Source organism: Barbatula barbatula (assembly GCF_947034865.1).
Source record: "Barbatula barbatula genome assembly, chromosome: 4".
Lineage (NCBI taxonomy): Eukaryota > Metazoa > Chordata > Actinopteri > Cypriniformes > Nemacheilidae > Barbatula > Barbatula barbatula.
Genome location: NC_136768.1, coordinates 24,585,642 through 24,607,179, shown reverse-complemented (window position 1 = coordinate 24,607,179; position 21,538 = coordinate 24,585,642). Strand labels below are relative to the sequence as shown.

Here is a 21,538-nt window from a genome sequence, read left to right as displayed (position 1 = left end):
TCCATTCCACTTAAGGAATGATTCATAAAATAAACTCCATGTTTCAGCTATCATACATCTTTACGTCGGTAGTTTTTTCTGATGAAGGACCCAACTACAGTTTTTTGTGCTTCTGATTGCATGTTAACATGAGCTCATAAATTATTTAACATTAAAATATGTGGCTGCGTAATGGGCAGTATGATGAGGCTGAGTCATTTCTTAAGACTTTAAGACATTCATTTTTATTTGTTGTGAATTGTTTTGTCTCTTAGAGACATTTAAAAAAAATATTATAACAACAGTAGTTTTCACTCACATCATAAAGAACTGAATTAGTTTGAACTCACTTTAGATAAAAAGTCATAAAATGAGTGTGAGAAAGATATGCTTTATGTCTCTGTGCGGTAAACTTATTGTTAGAATATATTCATATCAGTAACAACGACACATATAACAAAATGTTGACATATAAAAACACGCATACTCTACACCTACAAACATATCCATACATAGTATTTTACCATAAGTGGAAACAAGGAGTGTTATCAACTGTGCAGTTTGCAGAATGAATCCATTCTGAATAAATAAAAAACATAAAAAACCTTCTCAAATAAAAAACTTCACTCATTCAATTTCATTCACAGGCCACTGGCTTATTCAAACAAGTTGTAAAATATAGCAGATTGTGCTTGAGCGCTACGATTGCCGGGAGATCGTGTGTTATGCCTAGTTGCCCCACATTCCACGTTTGGAATGGAAATGATGTAAAAAATTTCTCAGGTGTAGTCGCTCCACCTCTAATCCATGTCCTAAGACCCTAAAAATATAAAAGAGGTTTTAAAAACTTTTTTTAAAATTGTATAAACCATAGATATAAATAACTAGATGCCAATTCAAGCGGTCCGAGGACGTAGACTGTCCGCAGTCTTGGCACAATTTACAGACGTCACTCACTGTTTTCTGGAAGTCTACAACAATGCCCAATCAGGGGATACCCTTTAGTTGTTGTCATGTGTTAGTTTAGCAAATATGAGTTTACAAAACAACAAATAGGTTTTCATAATCACACACGTATGTTGCAAATGGACAGTCAGCCTGCTCCTGAGTGTTAACGGACTGGCTAGGCAAGGTTGCCGGATCCGTGAAACAAATCATTCATCACCAGCCACATGTCTCTAGTCTAAATAGCAGAACAGTCTTAGATAAAGTCATCTTAAGATTGACAGCTAAAACCCCCCCAAAGTAGCTTTTAAAAAGCTGCCCAACCACAGAGCGGCGTGTACTGCTCCAATACAGACCTACACATAGCAGCCCATAGAAACAGCTGTTATTGTGGCATCTAGTTATTTATATATATGCTATAAACCATTAAGTTCAGAATAAAGCTGAAATGTGTCATATTTAAACAAATATTTAGCTGGAGTCTGTCAAAAAGACATTTCACAAATTGAACTACAGGTTTAATAATGTTAACATTAGTTAAATACATTAGTTATCATGAACTAGCAATGAACAATAGTAAGTCGTTACTATTAGCATCGACTACATGTTAGTCGATGCTAACGTGTTAACTAATGTTAATTAATGAGACCTTAAAGGAATAGCTCACCCAAAAGGAAAATTCTGTCATTATTTACTAACTCTCATGTTATTTCAAACCTGTATGATTTTCATTCTAATGCAGAACACAAAATAATATATTTGGAAGAATGTTGGTATCCGAACAACAATGGTACCCATTGACTTTCATTGCTTTCCATACAATTGAATTGAATGAGTACTGTCATTGTTCGGTAACCGACATACTCTAAAGTTCTTTTGTGTTCTGCAGAAGAAATAAAGTCATACAGGTTTGACGATGATAACATTTTTGGGGCGTGTGTTTACCATTCAACATAGCCACATGGGCTTAACTACTGGCACGAGTTTGGTTATGTTTAGGAAACCTGTTTCATTTTATTCATGTCGTTGCAAGTCTATTTGGTGATGATAGAAGCTCAGATAGTAGCTTTAAGATGTGATATCCAAAAAGTAGGAAATACAGTAATTCCACGGACCAAATGTAATGCTGTCTTATTACCTGTCTAACAATTCCCAGTCTTCACCTCCCCATTTGTCTTTAAATTCTGCTGTGTTCATACCACCAATACGGTCTATATCCGATTTGTAGATTCCCATTAGTCCATAGCCAGCAGTCTCCCAAAAACCTATGGAAATATACAGAAGTTTGGTCTTACTCATCCACTATTATATTATATGAAATTAAGATACAACATGATTATTATTACACTCAAAAAAAGGTTGGCTTTTTCAACCCAGCCTTGAGTCAAAACTGGGCAAAACTGTTGTGTGATACAGTGAATGACCATATGCTGTGTTGTTTTAACCAATTGTTGGGTCAACTATAAACATTTTCTGGGTTAATTTAACCCAAGAGTTGGGTTTTTAAATTTTTGACCCAATAATGGGTTGACAAACACAACATTTTTTAGAGTGTAATATATTCAATGACTTCAGTAGGAGTAAAACTTAAGTAGTACCACTTGGGGCTCTTGGGGAAGCACCACAATCCAGCCTCATCACAATAGGAGCATATACCATCTTTCCTTCGACACAGTGTTTACGTATATTGTTTAATAAATTTAAAGGATGGTAGAGGTGCAGGTCGGTCAGGAACAAAATGCTGTGTGCATCCTGAAAAAACAAGAACAGGCAGAAGTTAAAACTAGCATAATTTGAGCTATTCTTTCACATATCCATTCCATTTTTCAGGCAGCCCAAATTTGAATCAGTATCACAAAGTGCTTTGGGTAAATAAGGTTACCTACTTCAACAAGATTTATTCCAACTTGAAGGCCTCCGGACCTTTGAAAATTGCCTTCCATCTTCTTAAATTTGTAACTGTAAACATGTGAGGTGTGTTTATTGACAATACTACTGTATATAAGCCAATGGAATTATGCATAGACAAACATTTAAAGAAAATTACCTGGGTAATTTGCCCTTTTTTAGTCTTTTCTCAATATCCATGTCAGAGCTATTATAGTCGATAATGATTACATTGAAGTTTTTATCTCCAGTTACTCTGTATATTTTTTCCATTTCCCTGATAAATTGAATGACCCATCTTGCTTGATTTTTCACTGATAGGAGAGACATGAATTATTATAAATGCTTTAAAACGGCATTCAGTACAGTCTGTCATATGATGCCAGCCAAGGGTGCATTTTCCAAAAGCATTGTAAGCCAACAATGGATGTGAGTTTGTCATTGATAGTGTAGTTCAACAATTCAGTATTACATGAAACCATAGTTTCAACAAACAATCGCAAACAGCAGCGCAAATTTATTTGTTTAGAAGCATAGTTCCTTGTTACTGTGAGCTACACTTTTTTCAACCCAGCGTTAGGTCAGAAAGGGACAAACCCAAACCGTTGGGTTGTACTGTACATTATCCTATGCTGGGTTATTTTAACCCATTGGTGGGTCAAATAATGGGTAATGTATATATTTTTTTAATTTCAACTTTTTGACAAACACTGGGTTGATAATAACCCAACAATTTTTAGAGTGTCCATTATACTCTTCAGCAAATAAGCAAGCCACATGTTTTTGCATTCGACATCCCTCATTCCACAAATTCCATTTAGTTATTTTAGTTTGTCAAGGGAATGGGCTAGTTGCACTAGATGACGCCAGTGAGCTTTTGCAACACCAGGGTCGGCAGACTAATTTCCGGTTGTATAACATTATGTAATATAAACACACTACATAACAGACAGAGACGGCTACAGATGCTATTTAGTGCAATTAGTCCAACATTCCAAAGAGTCCAAAGAGTAGCGATACCCTCCTCTGTCTGCCGTAAAACTGGTTCCAGAGGCGTACAATTAAAACAAATTGCCGCCGGAACATCAGCTTCGATTGTGAAATGTAATTGCCTATAATGTCTATTGCGGCTGATGCGTCATTACGTTCGCTTACGTTTTGAAACGCCATTGGCTGTCCTGCTCCCCTTGCGTCCATTTGAGAGTATACATCACTGCGTTCGTTCCTTGAGTCGTCAGTGATTAAAACCTACCGTGCTCACATATCATACAGCTATAAAAGACTCGGAAACTGTTTCAGTTTTACAATTGCACAGAACTGAGCGTGTTATGTTCACGTCTAGAGAAGGCAAAGCGTGGCTTGCTTTTTCGAGTGGACCAGCGTGTCTGTTACATGCTTTTTTCTACGTTAATTCGATTTGAGTGGATTACATTTGACGTTACTACTTCCCCATCTGCTGTATGTGACATATTGTTGAACCAATGTGGTTCAAACTATCAATGTGCGATGTTTTTGGAAAACAGTTGTACTATGGAAACCAAGAAGCGACTTTGTTGTTTGTTTGGAAAATGCCCCCAGATCTGATCAGATTCACTTTCATTCAACAGTCAGGATGTCGGAATTACTATACATAAAACCTTTTATATTAGTGAAACACATTGGTAAATTAGGAATACATTTGTCACTTGATTGTTGCGACATTATATACAAAAATGCAGTGCTTTAAAACCTACAGAGAATGTTGTGAATCCATTTATTTCAATGATCAAATGAGCAAAACCTGAGGAAATTTGAACTCTTGCTGCAACATACACTGATATTTGGCAACCAAATGGATGCGGTTTGGAATTATGAGATTTATGATTTCAATAATTTGGGATTCAATTAAGATTCTCTTGATTTCAATAATTTCCGACAAGACCCGAATGCATCTTTTTATAGTTATTGATATCTTTTATTTTACCTGCCACAATGACATGAACAGTTGCAGACGGGTTCCAGTTAAATTGTTTTGGACTGCAGAGAGCTGGTAATTGCTGAGCCGTTTCCGTCTTTTGTGCATAAACGTAACGTGAAACAAGAAGTTTTTGACCTTGTGAGCCAATAAGCTCCAGTTCCACCAGATAGCGGCTGCCTTTGGCATTGTCTTCCCGTCTTACCACATTCAACACGCGTAGCAAGGAGAAGCCACTGTGAAGATTAAAAACACCAGTCAAAAAGTTCATCCAAACAATGTTCTCAAGAATTCAGTTCCCGGTTGCATGGAAACTCTTAGTTGAAAGTCAAGAGTCAAGAGTGCTTAGCTGTCACTTTTTGTTTATACCAAGCAGTCAATGATCGCTATCTCTAAAAAATTTGCTTCCTCCTCCATCAGTCATTTGCTCGGTTTCATAGACACGGCTTAAGGTTAGTCCCAGACTAAAATGAATGTTAGAGCTGTCCTAAGTGAAAATATCTTGCCCTTACATCATTTAAAATATATCAGTGCCATTGTTTAGTCTCAAGATGCCCTCCATTAATATTCTTGTTGAAGCCATTTTTATAAAAGCAACTTAATTTAACTAAGGCGTAGTCCTGACTGGCTAAGTTTTGTCTGTTTTTATACAACTGGACCAAGGTAGTGTTTAAAAGTGAAACTACAGATCTTACCGTGTAGCCTCTTTTGAATGCAGTGCTGTCATAAAAGCTTTAACAATGGGCATGGCTTCACTTTGGCTCATCACGATGTTTCCAGCTCTTTTGCATGAATTGACTGCAGCTGCACTTTGCTTTGAACCAGCATCGAAGGGTTTCACGTCATAGACACGTTGCCAGTTAGGACCTATACATAGATTGGATATTTTATCTATATCTATCTTTATATATATATATATATAGTTTCTTTGTTTCAGTAAGCATGATAAATTCACTATACAGTACATTTAGTATAGTTTCATCAAAAGTACCTTTACACTTTTTCGAAAAGGTTCTCCTACGTCAAAGTTGGAATATTTTATATATTAAAAAAGTACAACATTTACTGTATAGTAAGGGAATAAGAGACCTCAGTTATATGTTGTTGAAGGGAGGAAACCATGTATGTCTATATTCTGTCATTTTTATTTTTTTATTCATGATTTCTATAACTATTTGACAACCTTTATATTATTTGAATCATGTTGTAGTAAAAGAAACTTGTAACGTCTTTGGATCCTGACATTAAAGGAATAGTTCACCTTCAAAATGAACATTCCGTCATCATTTACTCACCCTGTTTCTCACCCATTGCAAAACACAAAAGAAAATAGTTTAAAAAAGAAGAGAAAACGGTTGGTCTCCATGGAAAATATCTTCTTTTGTGTTCTGCTGAAAAAAGATAAAAGTCATAGAGGTTTGAATTGACAAGATGGTGAGTAAAATGATGACTGGATTTTCATTTTGAAGGTGAACTATTCCTATAAAAAACTCAATTTTTAGCCAAATGACCAGCCAAAATTTGTGAAAGGATTTCTGGCGAGGGAACGGTGTGATGCCGGTGACGCGAGTGATAATGTGTGTCAGCTGCATGTTGCACCGGTCTCGTACCGTTCCCAAACTTAACTCTTGGTTAAATGGTGAAAATCGAATGACACATGCGTTCGTGTCTGACCATATTATGTAAACCATAATATGAACTATTCAACTCGGTATTCAATTATTTTACTTTTCTTAAATGTTCAATTTTCGGAAGAGTACATTTTAGACGTACATGGTTTTTGCCTTATAGGTGGAATATGAACTTTACCTTCTTTGTTGTGTCCTTGCACGTCGGGATCAGTAACCTCGGTTAGATAACCAGCAAACCCTTTACTTAAAAGGTGAAGAGAATGGTTACAATTATCCTTATAAGCATCAACTTTTTTTTCAAATGACACAAAACGGTAAACACAGTGGAATGCAGGGTATACAGGTGGGCCCGGGGGATTGGGTTTTACTCACGGCCGTACAATACTGTAGTAGATTACTAGATCCAGTTGTTTCAATGGTGTGGTGAGTAAGACGCGTGATGAGTAGTTTGGATGCTACATGTGAATGTAAGTTCGAATCTGAATCCAATATCAGATCATAAAGGCATTTGTTTTCACAAAATTGCCAACAGGTGTTTAATAATAAAGTGTATGGTGAGGTGAGGGGTAGTAGGGGGGTCTTTATTGTCCCAATGAGTTTGGATTTAATCATTTTAATTCATATAATAATTTACACTCCCTTTTTATTGTATGCTTTTTGGACTAACTGCACCAAATAGAATCTGTAGCAGTATCTGCCTGCTATGTAGAGTTTTTTATATTATATAGCGGAAATTAGTCTGCTGACCCTGGAGTGGCAAAAGCTCACCGGCGGCATCTAGTATGCTTCTGTGTTTAAACAAAATGAAGTTTAATTTACATAGACTGAACGAGCTGGACAATGTCAATATGATTGAGGTGGCCAAACAAATGCAGGAAGGCGGGGATTACTGTCCAATCCAATGAAAGCATTCCTACCTTTCCTCAAATGATGGATCCTGTTTGTAGAAGCACAGTTGATCATCGTGAGCATACGTTTGCCTTGTGTAGTCATTTGGATATACTGAAGAGAAGTATATCTAGAGAAACAGAAACCATCAGTGTTATATTCGATGCCTGACTATTTGAGTATTGAGGAACATGTGCTTTAAATTTCACTTTGTCAGGTAAAACACGACACACTTTTTTGTTCATTAGTATTTTAGTTTTTCCATTAATTTCCAGTATAATTTCCATTAAACATATCAAAATGTCTCCCTTACAACACATTCTCACTCCCGACTTACCACATATAGACGTTCGGGCTGTGCCTCTTGGCACCGCTTCTTAACATGCGAGTTGCTACTTTGGCGTCGATTTTGATACGTGAAATGTGATCTCGGCATTTCACCCATCCAAAATGTAGTGAACACACGCACAGCAAGTCGTGAACACACATACACCCGGAGCAGTGGGCAGCTATCACTGCAGCGCCCGGGGAGCAAGGTACCTCGCTGAAGGGCACCTCAGTCGTTACCTGCCGGCCCTGAGGATCGAACTGGCAACTTTCTGGTCACGAGTCCGAGTGTCTAACCATTAGGCCACGACTGCCTAAAGATATCGTACGGTTAATGGTGTTCTCCGTTGTGGTACAGAGGCAAAATTATTTTAGGTCAAATATTGCTGTGGGTCTGTTTGCATTGATCCGTATGTTACGCTCTCTGTACGTCAAAGTGGTCCTGGTATTGTTTTTTTACTTTTCAATTAGTTATTCAGTGCATGTTACTGTTTGAGCGTAAACAAGTCTGCACAGCTACAAAGTCCACTCCAAAGCAAGATATTTTCTTTAACAGAAGACTTAAACTCAAAACTGAAACAAACAGCTCATTGAAACACATTTCCTTCTCTAAAGTCAAAGATAACAAACATATACTCCTGCCAAAGAGATTTGCAAAATGGGGTGTGAGTCATTGTAGAGCTTCTTTAGAGAACCCTTTGCAATAGTAATGTGTTATCCATCAGCCCTCTGCCCTTTTATGAAAAGAATTCCGTGAAATACACAGGTATTATGTGCGTATGTGATTTTTTAATCGCATCTGAAATTAATAAGACCATTACAAAACCAAATAATCCACTGTGAAATGTTTTGTTCAAGCTGTTTTGGCTGTTTTTGTATTTTCACTATCTGGCTTTATTATCTGTAGCCTTGAATTGATAAGACACTGATTCCAGTTAAGATCCTGGTTATGGGTGACACATTTCTGAAACTGGGCCAACTTGGACCAATTGGAGTAGGCTAAATGTTCCGGCAGGAAGGTTCTAAAGCAGGGTGTCCGAGGTCTTAAAAACTATTATAAGTTGATGAAGAAAATGAGAGAAAATGAAGGCCCTTGGAAAGTCTTGAATACCACTTTTCATATTAGCTAAAGAGGTCATGTGATAAAGTTTGCCTGAATTTAATAATAGTGACCAGTGGAAGGTCCACTTACACCCGGTTGTAACACAACATCGTTGACTATAGGGAAATGCAAGTTTTCATGTTAATGGTTGGAGGATAAGGAATTGGAACCATGGCTGGGGGCCGCCTCTGGGAAGGCGTACTGCTCTGTGTGTCGGACTAGTCTTCTAATAAACCTTGCATTGGCTTAGTCACTAAATTAATTCTCTGGGGGCTTCGTTCCCAACCTTCTGAATTATGTTGCATTAGGACAATTCCATCGTATCGGACGCATTTTGCATTATGGACGTGACAAAAATGCTCAGAGAACCATCTGTTTATATTGAACTAATCCCTTGTTGATAGACTCTAAACATAAAAATGTCAGTCTATGAACAAATGTTCTATTTTGTAAATAGGGAAATAAACATGCGATTTGGATGTGACAAAAAAAGGACGCAGTTATGGGGAGACTTCTGTGAAATAAAATGCACAATCCTGAAGTATATTGCAAATGTAAGTTAAACTGTCGCCTAAAAATATAAACACTTATATGCATGTTATTACATTGCTTAATAACAAAGTTATAAACGTGCAACATAACTTGAATGTGGCCTTTAACATTGCTAAATTAATTTACGTAATTTTAATCCAGTTTAACTCATTTCATTCATATGATTCACCTACGCTTTTATTTTAGATTGGTGGTACATTTATGAATTTTTAGCATCGTATTGTGCATCAATTGTAAACGTAGATGTGGTTGACGGAGGCTTAGATTTGGTATGCGGTTATAAAAAGCTTCACTTACCAAATTTACACCTTGATATCGTCCAATCATATGTCCAATTATGTAACTCGGTTGATAATCGCATTCAGGAAACAAGTCTTTCGTGTAAGATTCGTCCATCAATTGAACTGAATAAACAGACAACATCATTTGTGTATTTGTGAGCCTGATATATATTTTTGCTGTAATGAAATTCTACTCACTCTTAAAGATATGATCTCGGGGATCTTCTCTGATCATGTCTCCTACAGGATTGGGTGACTCGGGGATCGACTCAAGGAATCGATCATAACTGGCTTCTGTTTGAGGTATGTGATCAATGTCTCCCATTAGTAGAGATGATTCATCTAAACAAACAACAATTTTATCAACAAATTCTATAAGGAAAATGGCACACATTTTTGTTTATTGCATCCGATTGTATTGCAACTGTCTTCGGTTGATACATTTTAACTGTAAAACAACCATTTATTTCCAAGATGACAACTGGGAGTTCTTTGCTAAATTGAATGGTGGTTTACATGACGTTTTGAACTAGAACCGAAAACTTTTGACCTTTTTTTAAGCTGTAAAATCTGTAACGTCTCTTTGTTGTCATGCATTGGTACATTTCTGCCTTTCTTGGGGGTTTACTTATTATTTAAGGGTGTTTGAAGTTGTCTTTGTGAATTGTTTTGTGCCAAGAACTAACCCAGATTTGGTACACAACAGACAAATGCTTACAGCCATCTTTTGAGCTAAGCAACCGCATCAAATCAATAAAAAAAGCACATTAACATGAAATCTCGTCTGTTTTCCAATGGCGTGTGACATTTTCAACAGAAAGTCCATGCATTATATTTCTGCCTTAACATTAACACATGAAATGAAACTGTGGCCACATCTAAGCCTGGGCTCGTGAGTTCATTTCAAACATACCTTGATATAATGATAAAAACTCAGATGTTATCACTTCGAAACTACTGCTGTCCTGGTTTAAACGCCACTGAAAAAAACAATGCATACTGATGGAAACAGTCTATTGAAAAGAGGAAGTTCATTGCACAAGGAAAAACTGCAGATGGATAAATACCGCTATTTGAAGATGATCCATTCCTTCATTCTGCTTTAAAAGGGCTTCAAAAAAATACTTAAAATCTTTCACCAACCTGAGAGAGAGAGACTTTTGAGTTTAGTGCTACAGTTTTATCAAAACATATTCAGGTGAATTTCCAAAATAATCATTTTAAAAATAAATGCCCCGTACAAGACAGGTTTGGATATCTGGGACGCAAACTTCCAATACTCGCCTGGAGCGGACCATTCCTCTCCGGTCTAAATCAAGAGAGTTGAAATATATTAATAACATTCTTGCATGTTGTCAATTACTACAGAAAAATAATAAGACATACACTGTGAAAAAATATTTTACAGAATTTTGCAGTTATTTCACATATTGAACGTTTTACTGTTTTCTTTGTTTCACGTATTTTTGAAATAGAGTAAAAAATGCTAAAAGATTACAGTTTTTTTTTATTTGTGTTTACTGCAAAGCACTTTCATTGGAAGTTTTGTGAATGTAAATTGTCTCTTAACTGTTGGAAAATTTCCGAGAAGGAAGAGAAAAATATATTTCAGCTTTTGGGGAAACGTAAATCTTTGTAAGAGAACATAAAATATTCTCAGGTGGAAACTTAAATCAATATTTTTAATTAAATCAATATTTCCTGTCCAAATATTGACAAACGTATTTATATTATAGCATAGAACATATAAAAGTAACATTTTCCTTCAGAGACTTCCATTGTAAGTGCTCTCGTTAACAAATTTCTGACAAATATATTAACACCAGACATTACCTCACCCACATAGGCCAGAAGTTCAACGTTTTTGGGACTTTCGTTTAAACTGAGCCAGAACTCAGAGTTATCATCAGAGCCAACAGCAAAAATATATTCATCTATAATATAAATAAAATTAATACATTAAAATCGTCTTGTATTTCAATTAAACAACAATAATTAACAATTGTGCTCAACATCAAGAACAATTCAAATTAAAGCTGCAAGCAGCGATGATTTTTTCAAATGTACCAGATTTCCTGCTGCCAGTTTGTGGGGCAATACTGTAGGTTAATATCTACATATTTAACACGTCTTTCAGGGCATGACTCTTATCAAACATGTTAAGTTTGGTTCAGACTGTACGATAGGTGTCATTCACTAAGCTACAGCTTGAGCTTCCCAGTGGGTTTAGAGCATGGGTCCAAGAGATTTCTTTCTTGGTATTGACAAGTAAGTTCCCCCGATTGTGTTAGAAGAACAGTGAATGGTAGGCAATAAAATTCATGCAGGTAGATTATAGCAGAATTCGTTATGTTTTTATCTGTGCCACGGACATGCCCCTCAACGAAAAGTAAGGATCTTGCAATGTATCATCACAGAGGTCTTAATATTAGACTCTATCTCTATGAGGAGTTAATCCCAACATGCTACTTCCTGTTGCCTGATGCAATTTAGTATCTCAAAGGCCTTAAAATGAGAATGACCAGATATGATACTGATCGGATTAAAACTCTAGGAGGAGTTCCTTAAAGTACGAAGCCTGGAAATGGTCAAAATTGCACCAAATTGAAGAGGAAATAAAAAATAGCTGACTTCCTGTTGGGTTTCGAGCTACGATACAATACTTATTTGTAGTTTCATGAGCTTACCAAATTTGCTGCATGAACATGAAACGTAGTGTCAGGGCAGTTCTAGGTGGCGCTATCGAGCCATTTTGCCACGCCTAAATTTCGCCAGGTCCGATGCGTGTGCAGTTTTTTAGCATGTTTAGGCTCTCAAAATTGCGATCAAAGAGGCAGAAGAATAGGGCTCTGTGCCCCAATAATAATAATAATAATAATAATAATAATAATAAATCAATGCTGGACATACCCGTAACCGCAGGCTGAATATAGCCAAATATTCTCAATCCATAATTTTTCCATTGCGGTGAAATCGAAAGTCGATTTACAGTAGTACGTTCCTGTAAAGTAAGCAAGATGACACCATATGATGCAATGAGACCCTCATACTTAAACAAACGATGTGCTGTGTGACATGTGTATAGAACTAACATTGGGAAATAATGGATACAGCAGGTTACTCCTAAGTTTTTGAAGCGATCCACCACAACAGTCTTCGAAAATGTGCATGTTTACACGACCCTAAAAAAAGGAAACTGTTCAAAGCACAAACAGGCACTGCACCAACAGTTGCACAAGAACTAAATATGAAGTCAAATAAAAGAAATCTCTTTCTACAATTGACTTGCAATGCAAATGATCATTTTATCTTTGATGAAAGACTCGCTGTGTACACACCTGATGTTTCTCAACTGGCTGCTGGTTGTCTATATCTCTTTTGGTGATGATCTAGCAGGAAGCAGAAGAATTCATTAAATAGGGAAGAACTTGTTTCCATCTGCAGTGTACACGTGTAACAACGTAAAAGGAAAAACCTGCTAGTCGACCATCTCACCTGTTCCTGCCGTTCATTTGCTGTTGGGAATTCTGTCTTGTTTGAAACTTTGTTGACATATTTTTTAACATTCCCTTAACGAAAGAACAAACAAAATAATGGAACCATGCAAAAAAGCATTTATGTAAACAGTTGGTTAACATGCAGCCATAAATAAGCATCAAGGGAATAAAGTAGACTCTTCGTGGAAATGTACAAACTACAAGTATCTACAATACCAGATCAACATTTGGTTATATTGATATTTGTTTACACAAGTAAATTGTTTCCCAGAAATAAAACAGAGTTGTGTTTTTCACAACCGAACACATGAACATGAATCTGTCAGTTTATACTCCTTATATCATCATACTGTCCTGTTTGTTTTGCAATGTTTGCCTGGCCGGGGGGGCTGCTAGAATTTGATAGTCTTATTTAATGAACACTGCATATATGAATTTATTGTGTGTCTGATATTTGACCTGTGTTTTGACTTCCATAACCACTTGTTTTACTTATAGTCAATGTTTTCTTGTACAGCTGCTTTGTAACAATGAAAATTGTACGCGCTATATAAATAAAGCTGACTTTGTTATTTCATAGTCTTAAAGACTATAGAATGATTCTAACCTATCTTAAGTCAAACTTCAACACACTTCCGGGAAATTCTTGACCTGACACTTATTTAATAATTTCCATGCCACTAACAGCACTGGCACACACTTCGAAGAAGAACTAGAGGTTATGCGTTCTAGAACTAAAACGGGATTCTTACTTTGATCCACCTGAGGTTGTGTCTGGGGCAAGACAAGAGATTCGAATCTTTCCAGCGAAACAGCACACGGTACTTTTTTGGAATTTACTTTGTGTCTTGGTCTGTCTAATTCATGTTGTTATATTGGCATGTATCGTTTTGCTTTTTTTTGTAAAGTTCATTTGCAGGACGGAACACAAATCGAGATATTTTGAAGAATGTTGCAACATTGACTTGCATGGTTCGTGTCAATACAATAGAAGTGAACTTTCCCGTTTTGTGCATTACTGTTTTCCATACTACGAATCTATTTAGAATGCTAAAAATATACTTTTACACCATCTCCTCTCTAAAGCCCATCAAGCACACGAACAGGATCACTTGCACGTCATCTGATAGCGATGCCACTTGTAGAAGACAATTAAAATAGGCTATATGACTACATTACATGGGTGTTGGCCCAGAAACCAACTAAGATACATTTCCCTGTATCCTTTTCACTGTATTTCACCCGGCATCTCTTAGTTTTACATTTACATTACGTCACATTGCATGCCTAAACTTGTCACAAATCACAAATGTATCTGTCATTCACATCCTGTGCTATCATGTCCTACACCACGTTCTTAAAAAAACATTCGTATGATTTCGACAAACTTGCATTTAGTGCAGTTCCAAGAAATATTACTTTACGGTAAATTCCAACACGGATCCAGTGACTTATTAAGTTCATGTTTGGTATTCAGTCAAGCCTAAAGCACTCATAAAACCATAAAGAAATACTCACCGGCAGGCAACAGCTTTTCAGAGTCCACATAATACGCTCCCAAACAAATGACAAAATAAAATACAATGCACACAATCAGTACATAAAATGAATACATCATTGCTTTACGATGGTGAAGAGGTCTCGCCTGGAACATTTTGCGACACACTGAGAAGCGAACATGATGCATCTCCTGTATTGTGTTTTGTCTTTGTCAGACACCGTTGTCCGACTCGCAAAACCTGTTCAACAAGGCGGAATCTTTGTATTCAGCCTTAGTCAAATTTTATGCTGGCTACACAATAAAATAACTTACTTAAGTATCGTACTTGAAAGACATTCATTATGTCATTAAAATGGAATTGGTGATTATGAATTGAAAAGAAATATACATGTATGCAATTGGCAGATGCTTTTATCCTAATATTATACAAAGTACAGTATGTGCTCTATGTAATTAAATTTAATATGCTATAAATATAAATGATCTTTTGCTTAAAGCATGCCACTCCTCTGATGTTGCCCTTTTTTACACCTTAAAGCTGAGTTATTAAAAAAACAGAAATCTGATCTTCTGGTTTACAGCATCTCACGAGAGCATGGAGACTCTCGTGAGCTGAAATAAAACACATTTTTAAGTATGAATTGTATGCAAATTACATTTTCAAATGACATGAAGCAGTACTATAAAGGATGACTATGGACAGTTTGGAATGTCAGTGTAATCCTTATTTGTCTCAAGTGGCACACCCACAATTCTCCATCCATTCAGTCAGCATGGTGGCCCCACCTAGGAGTGGGTGACAACAAGCCAAATAGACGGCCGGGACAAGTTATTCCAGTTTCAATGTAAATTGAATTCGAACTGATTACAAAAAATATCCAGTAAAAACAGAGCAAAGCAAACAAAAATGAAAAAAATATTTACAAATCCATACTGGAAAGTAGCATTCACAAACTGGTACTATCAGTTGCAAATGACATGGATGCAATCGTTCCTACCATGCGGTCAAACGCACCTCTACTGAGTCCACGCCCCACCTCATACTGGTTCTAGCAGCCATTCTAAAGTGGAGGCCAAGCCCTCTGGAACATATCATTTTAACCGGGGGGACTGCTGGATTTAACATTTAACTGATAACATTATACCATTAAACACTTGACCTACTCTGGTATAAGAATACGTCATAGCCTCGAACAAACGTTTTAACAATCAGGCCAACATATATCAAACAAAATCCACAATGTCCATTGACCTATTTTTAATTTTAGATTTTTTAGATTAGATTAGATTCAACTTTATTGTCATTACACATATACAAGTACATTGTAACGAAATGTAGTTTAGGTCTTACCAGAAGTGCAATTAGCAAGTGCAGGATATACAGTTAGAATAAATACAGAACACAATTTTAGGGAAATACTATACAGTAGGTATATACTATGAACAATATGTACAGGTGGCTATGAACAGATAATAAACAGTAGTGTAAGTGACTTAAGTGTTCATAAATTATAGACATTGGCAATTAAAGTTGCAGTGCAATAGATGAGTTAATGCAGTTGTTGAAGTTACAGTGCAGTGGATGAGTTAACACGGTTAATAAAGGTACGGTGCAGAATATGAGTAGATGCAGTTAATAGTTAACATTTACATTTAGTCATTTGGCAGACGCTTTTATCCAAAGCGACTTACAGATAAGGAAACATTGGAAGCAATTATAACAACAAAGGCAACAAAATACATAAGTGCATCAAACTAGTCCATTAAAGCCTAGCACAGTATACAAAGCTAAGAATAGTGAGGTTAGTATATATATATTTTTTCTAAGAAGGAAAGGGAAGAGAATTAGGATAAATCAATCAGAGACGTGTTGACGGAAGAGATGCTTTTTCAGGCGTTTTTTAAAGATGGCAACAGAGTCTGCTGATCTTGTAGCAGCTGGTTAATAGTTACAGTGCAGTAGATGAGTTAGTGCAGTTATTAAAGTGGTCCATTAGTGCAAAATGAGCAGTTTAGAGTGCAAATGAGGCCGAGTGTGTGTAAACAGTCCGGTAGAGCAGATAACATGAAGTACTGGTGTGTACAGTTCAGTCATGCATGGCAGCCCTGTAGTGCAATGTAAACAATGTTATAGCAGCATTAAAGTTAAAGGTATGAGGGGTAGTAGAACAGGATCGGTCCCTGTTGCTCTCCCTGGGGCCCCCCGGGCCCTCCACAACAGCCCCACCCTCCCATAGCCACCTCTTCCCTGTGGGCGAGCGCTCGAGTTATCCTTTTGTTATCCCTGCTGCTGAATCCGGTCTTGTACCTGACATTTAAATAGAAATTTGAATTGTGGAAAGAAATTTGAATTGTGAGGACCGCTGGGCCTGGCCAATGTTAGTGGTTAAGATTTTAGTAGGAACTGTTTATTTGTAAATTGTACACACCATGTGTACTGGTTCAACCTCCATTATGAGGAAGATCCTTGTACGACATTGCCAATGTCCTTGTAATTTAATTTGGATAAAAACTGTCAAAATACAGAAGTTAGGTAGGGTAAGAATGTACGGTTTGTAAGGTATAAACCATCACGCGGACATACACTTCCCCAACACAGATCCTTTTCAATTGTAAAGCTGACAAAAGCCTGCTGAAATGAATACAGCCGCAGAAATATGTAAATACTTTTTTCATATGCCGTTTTTCTGTTTGTATGTGTTGAGGTAAATGTATCATTTATGTTCCATTCTGCGAACTTCTAAAAATATTTCTTGTACTGAAGGACATCGACTAAGCATGTCTAATAATAATGATAATATGTTGTTTGTTAAAAGCATGTTGTCTCGACTGGCTGAGACCATTGGACTTTGAACACCTTTATTTAGTGCCCATATCCAAATCTACGCAGATGATGTGCTTTCATTTCAACCAGAGCTCCACCTGGCGTTTGGATAAAAAGTTGTCTTTAATCTGAGTTATTTTATTTATATAGATCCTGTACACTATATACAGAAGATCATGTACATGTGTACATGCAACTATAAAGAGAGCAGCTGGGATACACTGCTCCTTTGAGGTGCCTTGAAAGTCATCTGTGTCTTTGCAACACGTGAAGGTAAATAAATGACTTGTTCTTTTAATTATTTAAACTGCCCTCTTCTGGTTAATATATATATAGGCTATGCTTAGTTCCTTACAACAATGTAAGGAATTAGAAAAAGCAAACAAAAAACGATTTGTGACCAACTAGAATTACATTCAATGCACAATTTAGTTTAGTTTACTATAATTTCTTCCACATGTACAAGTAAGATTATTTGCAATCTCACATGATTCAAATTCCAGCCCATTCTGAATGAGTACAGCATACCAAACGTTCGTTTCTCACTGGCGCCATCTAGGGATCAAAAAGCCATATTGCGTCTCAATACAGTGAATATTAAGAAAAAAGGAAAAATATCCCCAAGGTCAATTGGTTCCTTGAATGGACACTTCCAAAACGATTGCTTTTGTCTTTAGTGGGCATGTGATTGAAATGGACTGGTCAGATTAATGGTTGGTTTATAGTATTATTCAACACATGTTTATCCAATATCTCTCTCTCTCCTCCTCGTTCTTCCACCAATCAAACCACGTTGCATTAAAGGTCGTTGCTATTTGCCAAGTTATCTCCGTGGAAACGAGAGATATGGATTGGGTAGTACATCCTTTTTTTGTCAGTCTGGACAATCCGAATCCAAATGGGAAAAAAATGTGTAACATTTCTAGACTGGACACTGAAATACATATTTCACAACTTCATTGTAAGTGTTATTTAAAATATTATATTTACGACCTAAAATACTCTTTAATAAACTAACATGAACATGTTTATTATTGCTAATAACTGCAGGTGTCTTTTTACCTAAACTTGTATTTTGCATTGTAAAACAACTCACTAATAGATCATTTGATGTTGATTTAAGATGAAATCTTTTATCTAAATATAACAAAAAGAGACGTTTTGTCTCTCTGGTGCTATATTGAGGAGTTGACATGTTGTTTGATCCCATATTTTGTGATATTTTATTATTTAGTCGATTGTTTTGCCAGTTTTTTGTGGAGCGCAGCCTACAGTCAAGTCAAGTCAACTTTATTTAATTTTCATTGTAGCAACGCAGCTGTACAAGAAAACATTGACTAATAGCAAAACATATAAGGTTATGCAAGTCAAAACACAGGTCAAATATCAGACAGACTATAAATTCCTATATGCAGTGTTCATTTAATAAAACTATAAAATTCTAGCAGCCCCCTCCTCCAAATTTGTATCTGATGAGTTAGTAATCCACTCAACACAGAAAAAGCCAATGTGCTAACTGTTCACACAGCTGTCTTACGTAATTACAACAACTACAAAAGGGTAAGAGAAGAAGAACAAAGAAGACAAATGAGGAGATACATCAAGACAAAAAAAAGAAGAAGTATGAGCAGTGGAAACAGAAGAGGTTTAAGAGTGAGAGGTGGTGGCCAGGGTAGAGGGAGAAGAGGAAGAGGAGATAGAGAAAGAAGAGCTGAAGATGTAGTAGGAAGAGCTGAGGACTTTGAACACCTTTATTTAGTGCCCATATCCAAATCTACGCAGATGATGTGCTTTCATTTCAACCAGAGCTCCACCTGGCGTTTGGATAAAAAGTTGTCTTTAATCTGAGTTATTTTATTTATATAGATCCTGTACACTATATACAGAAGATCATGTACATGTGTACATGCAACTATAAAGAGAGCAGCTGGGATACACTGCTCCTTTGAGGTGCCTTGAAAGTCATCTGTGTCTTTGCAACACGTGAAGGTAAATAAATGACTTGTTCTTTTAATTATTTAAACTGCCCTCTTCTGGTTAATATATATATAGGCTATGCTTAGTTCCTTACAACAATGTAAGGAATTAGAAAAAGCAAACAAAAAACGATTTGTGACCAACTAGAATTACATTCAATGCACAATTTAGTTTAGTTTACTATAATTTCTTCCACATGTACAAGTAAGATTATTTGCAATCTCACATGATTCAAATTCCAGCCCATTCTGAATGAGTACAGCATACCAAACGTTCGTTTCTCACTGGCGCCATCTAGGGATCAAAAAGCCATATTGCGTCTCAATACAGTGAATATTAAGAAAAAAGGAAAAATATCCCCAAGGTCAATTGGTTCCTTGAATGGACACTTCCAAAACGATTGCTTTTGTCTTTAGTGGGCATGTGATTGAAATGGACTGGTCAGATTAATGGTTGGTTTATAGTATTATTCAACACATGTTTATCCAATATCTCTCTCTCTTTAAGATTCAACTTAAATCCAATTCCACCATTCAGCACTAGTGCCAGAGTGGTTTGAGAATCACCCACAATTCAGGATGGTGTTTCTTCCACCATATTCTCCTTTCCTGAATCCAATTGAGGAATTCTTCTCCTCTTGGAGATGGAAAGTACATGATCGCAACCCTTACAACCAAGTAAGTCTTCTTCAAGCGATGGAAGAGGCCTGTGGAGATATCGGGGCACAAGCATGTCAAGGATGGATACATCATTCAATGCGTTTTTTCCCACGATGCATGACTCGTGAAAATATCTTCTGTGATGTTGATGAAATTCTCTGGCCAGATGCAATTGAGAGGCATGATCAATAAAATAATTGATTCAATGAATGCAGTACATTTATCACTTTATTTTTTATCTACCTATGTACTTATTTGCATAATATATATTTGTGTGTGTGTGGGGGGTGACAACTTATTGTTATACACCTGAACTCCTCATTAAAGAACTTAATGGAAAACATGTATTTTCGTGTATTTCTTTGTGTATCTTCAGCTGAATTTGTTATAAAATCAACAGAGAACACACTTTTAGTTTTGATGTTAATATAGAATTTTAATAAGTGCATTAGTAGAATAAAATGCTGTGTTTCATTGTGCAGTGAATACTTAACGGTTTCGCCAGCATAAGAGCGTGTTTAGTTTGCTGTGTTAACTGTTTTGAGAGCTGTTACCTGAGTTTGGAGAAATGTACAAATCGATTGAGAAAAACTGTAAATGAACTCTTATTATTTATAATGTATTGTCTTTAATTTGGGAAATTTGTCACGACTCCTCTTGCACTGTACAACACTGTACAAATTTGAGTTCAATCAAATGCTCTCAACGACAACATCCCTTTTCTACCATTAGCATATCTTATTTTTTATAACTTCTCCAAGTATATCCGTTTTAAACGAACAGTGAGTTAGGGAGAGAGTTTTTCCGTTCTCCTTGTTCAGAAGCTTCGGTGATATTACTACATGTCTTCGTTTGCTTTGAAGCGAGGCAGTGTGTGTAGGTTGAGATTCTCATTAAGATGAACAGGTTCACAGGAAACCGTAGAGCCTTGATCGTATACGGATTAGGGGACTCATGGGTGACACAAATTATGCCTACTTCCTCTGGCTCACCGGGCAGCCGCCAAACATCAAATGCGAACACACGTATGTGCCATCACCCACATAGATATTAAGATAACTCATTTTATACCAGCGCATTTTATTGAGGAGATACCAAAAAAGGTATTTGCTGTCAAGCTGAAGAGGTATAAATGTATTAATATCACAAACATGCATTTTCTGACCTCGCTAATGAAAATTCCAATACATATTTTTGATTGGCCAGTCACATAATTCTGTCATCATAAACGTTTGACTACATTTTGTTCAAACTGATTTTCTACATTGTTTGTTTCTCACCTAAAGGTGCAGTTTGTAACAATTTTGCTGTTAAAATATCCAAAAAGCATAAGGTCAGTGTTAAATATTTTGTTCAGATGTTCAGACTTACAATATCTGAAATGTTTTTATTACTTGTAAATCATGAAAAATGGCTATTCTAAACAGTGACACAGGGGTGTGCAGTCGGCTGTCAATGGCGTCATATCCGCGTTACCCTTTGTTACTGACGTAGCAACCGCATGACAGTGTCGTGGACAAATGCGGAAGTAGTA

At 36.5% G+C, this 21,538-nt stretch overlaps 1 protein-coding gene and 1 long non-coding RNA gene across 5 annotated transcripts; one reads left to right on the top strand and one right to left on the bottom strand.

Annotated features, from left to right (window-relative positions):
* Positions 1-202: 202 nt before the first annotated feature.
* b4galnt3a (beta-1,4-N-acetyl-galactosaminyl transferase 3a) lies at positions 203-15,612 on the bottom strand. Of its 4 annotated transcripts, none has more exons than XM_079454053.1 (21): positions 14,562-14,860; positions 13,042-13,115; positions 12,885-12,935; positions 12,639-12,728; positions 12,457-12,547; positions 11,380-11,480; positions 10,788-10,855; positions 10,614-10,689; positions 10,460-10,526; positions 9,745-9,888; positions 9,563-9,669; positions 7,314-7,414; positions 6,575-6,639; positions 6,061-6,153; positions 5,461-5,632; positions 4,775-5,001; positions 2,972-3,125; positions 2,811-2,883; positions 2,523-2,676; positions 2,063-2,189; positions 203-799 (listed from the first exon to the last, which is right to left on the bottom strand). In XM_079454053.1, exons 1-21 carry the CDS (start codon positions 14,728-14,730, stop codon positions 709-711), a joined length of 2,295 nt encoding a protein of 764 aa, XP_079310179.1. In that variant the 5' UTR covers positions 14,731-14,860; the 3' UTR covers positions 203-708. The 4 variants fall into 4 exon arrangements, with proteins under 4 accessions (XP_079310179.1, XP_079310180.1, XP_079310181.1 ...); XM_079454052.1 differs by having other exon boundaries at positions 204-799; positions 6,061-6,156; XM_079454054.1 differs by lacking the exon at positions 6,061-6,153 and having other exon boundaries at positions 14,562-15,612.
* LOC306892773 lies at positions 13,692-20,341 on the top strand. Its single transcript, XR_013786498.1, has 4 exons — positions 13,692-13,864; positions 17,519-17,641; positions 19,235-19,357; positions 19,853-20,341. It is a non-coding gene; the product is annotated as an uncharacterized lncRNA (long non-coding RNA).
* Positions 20,342-21,538: the final 1,197 nt, after the last annotated feature.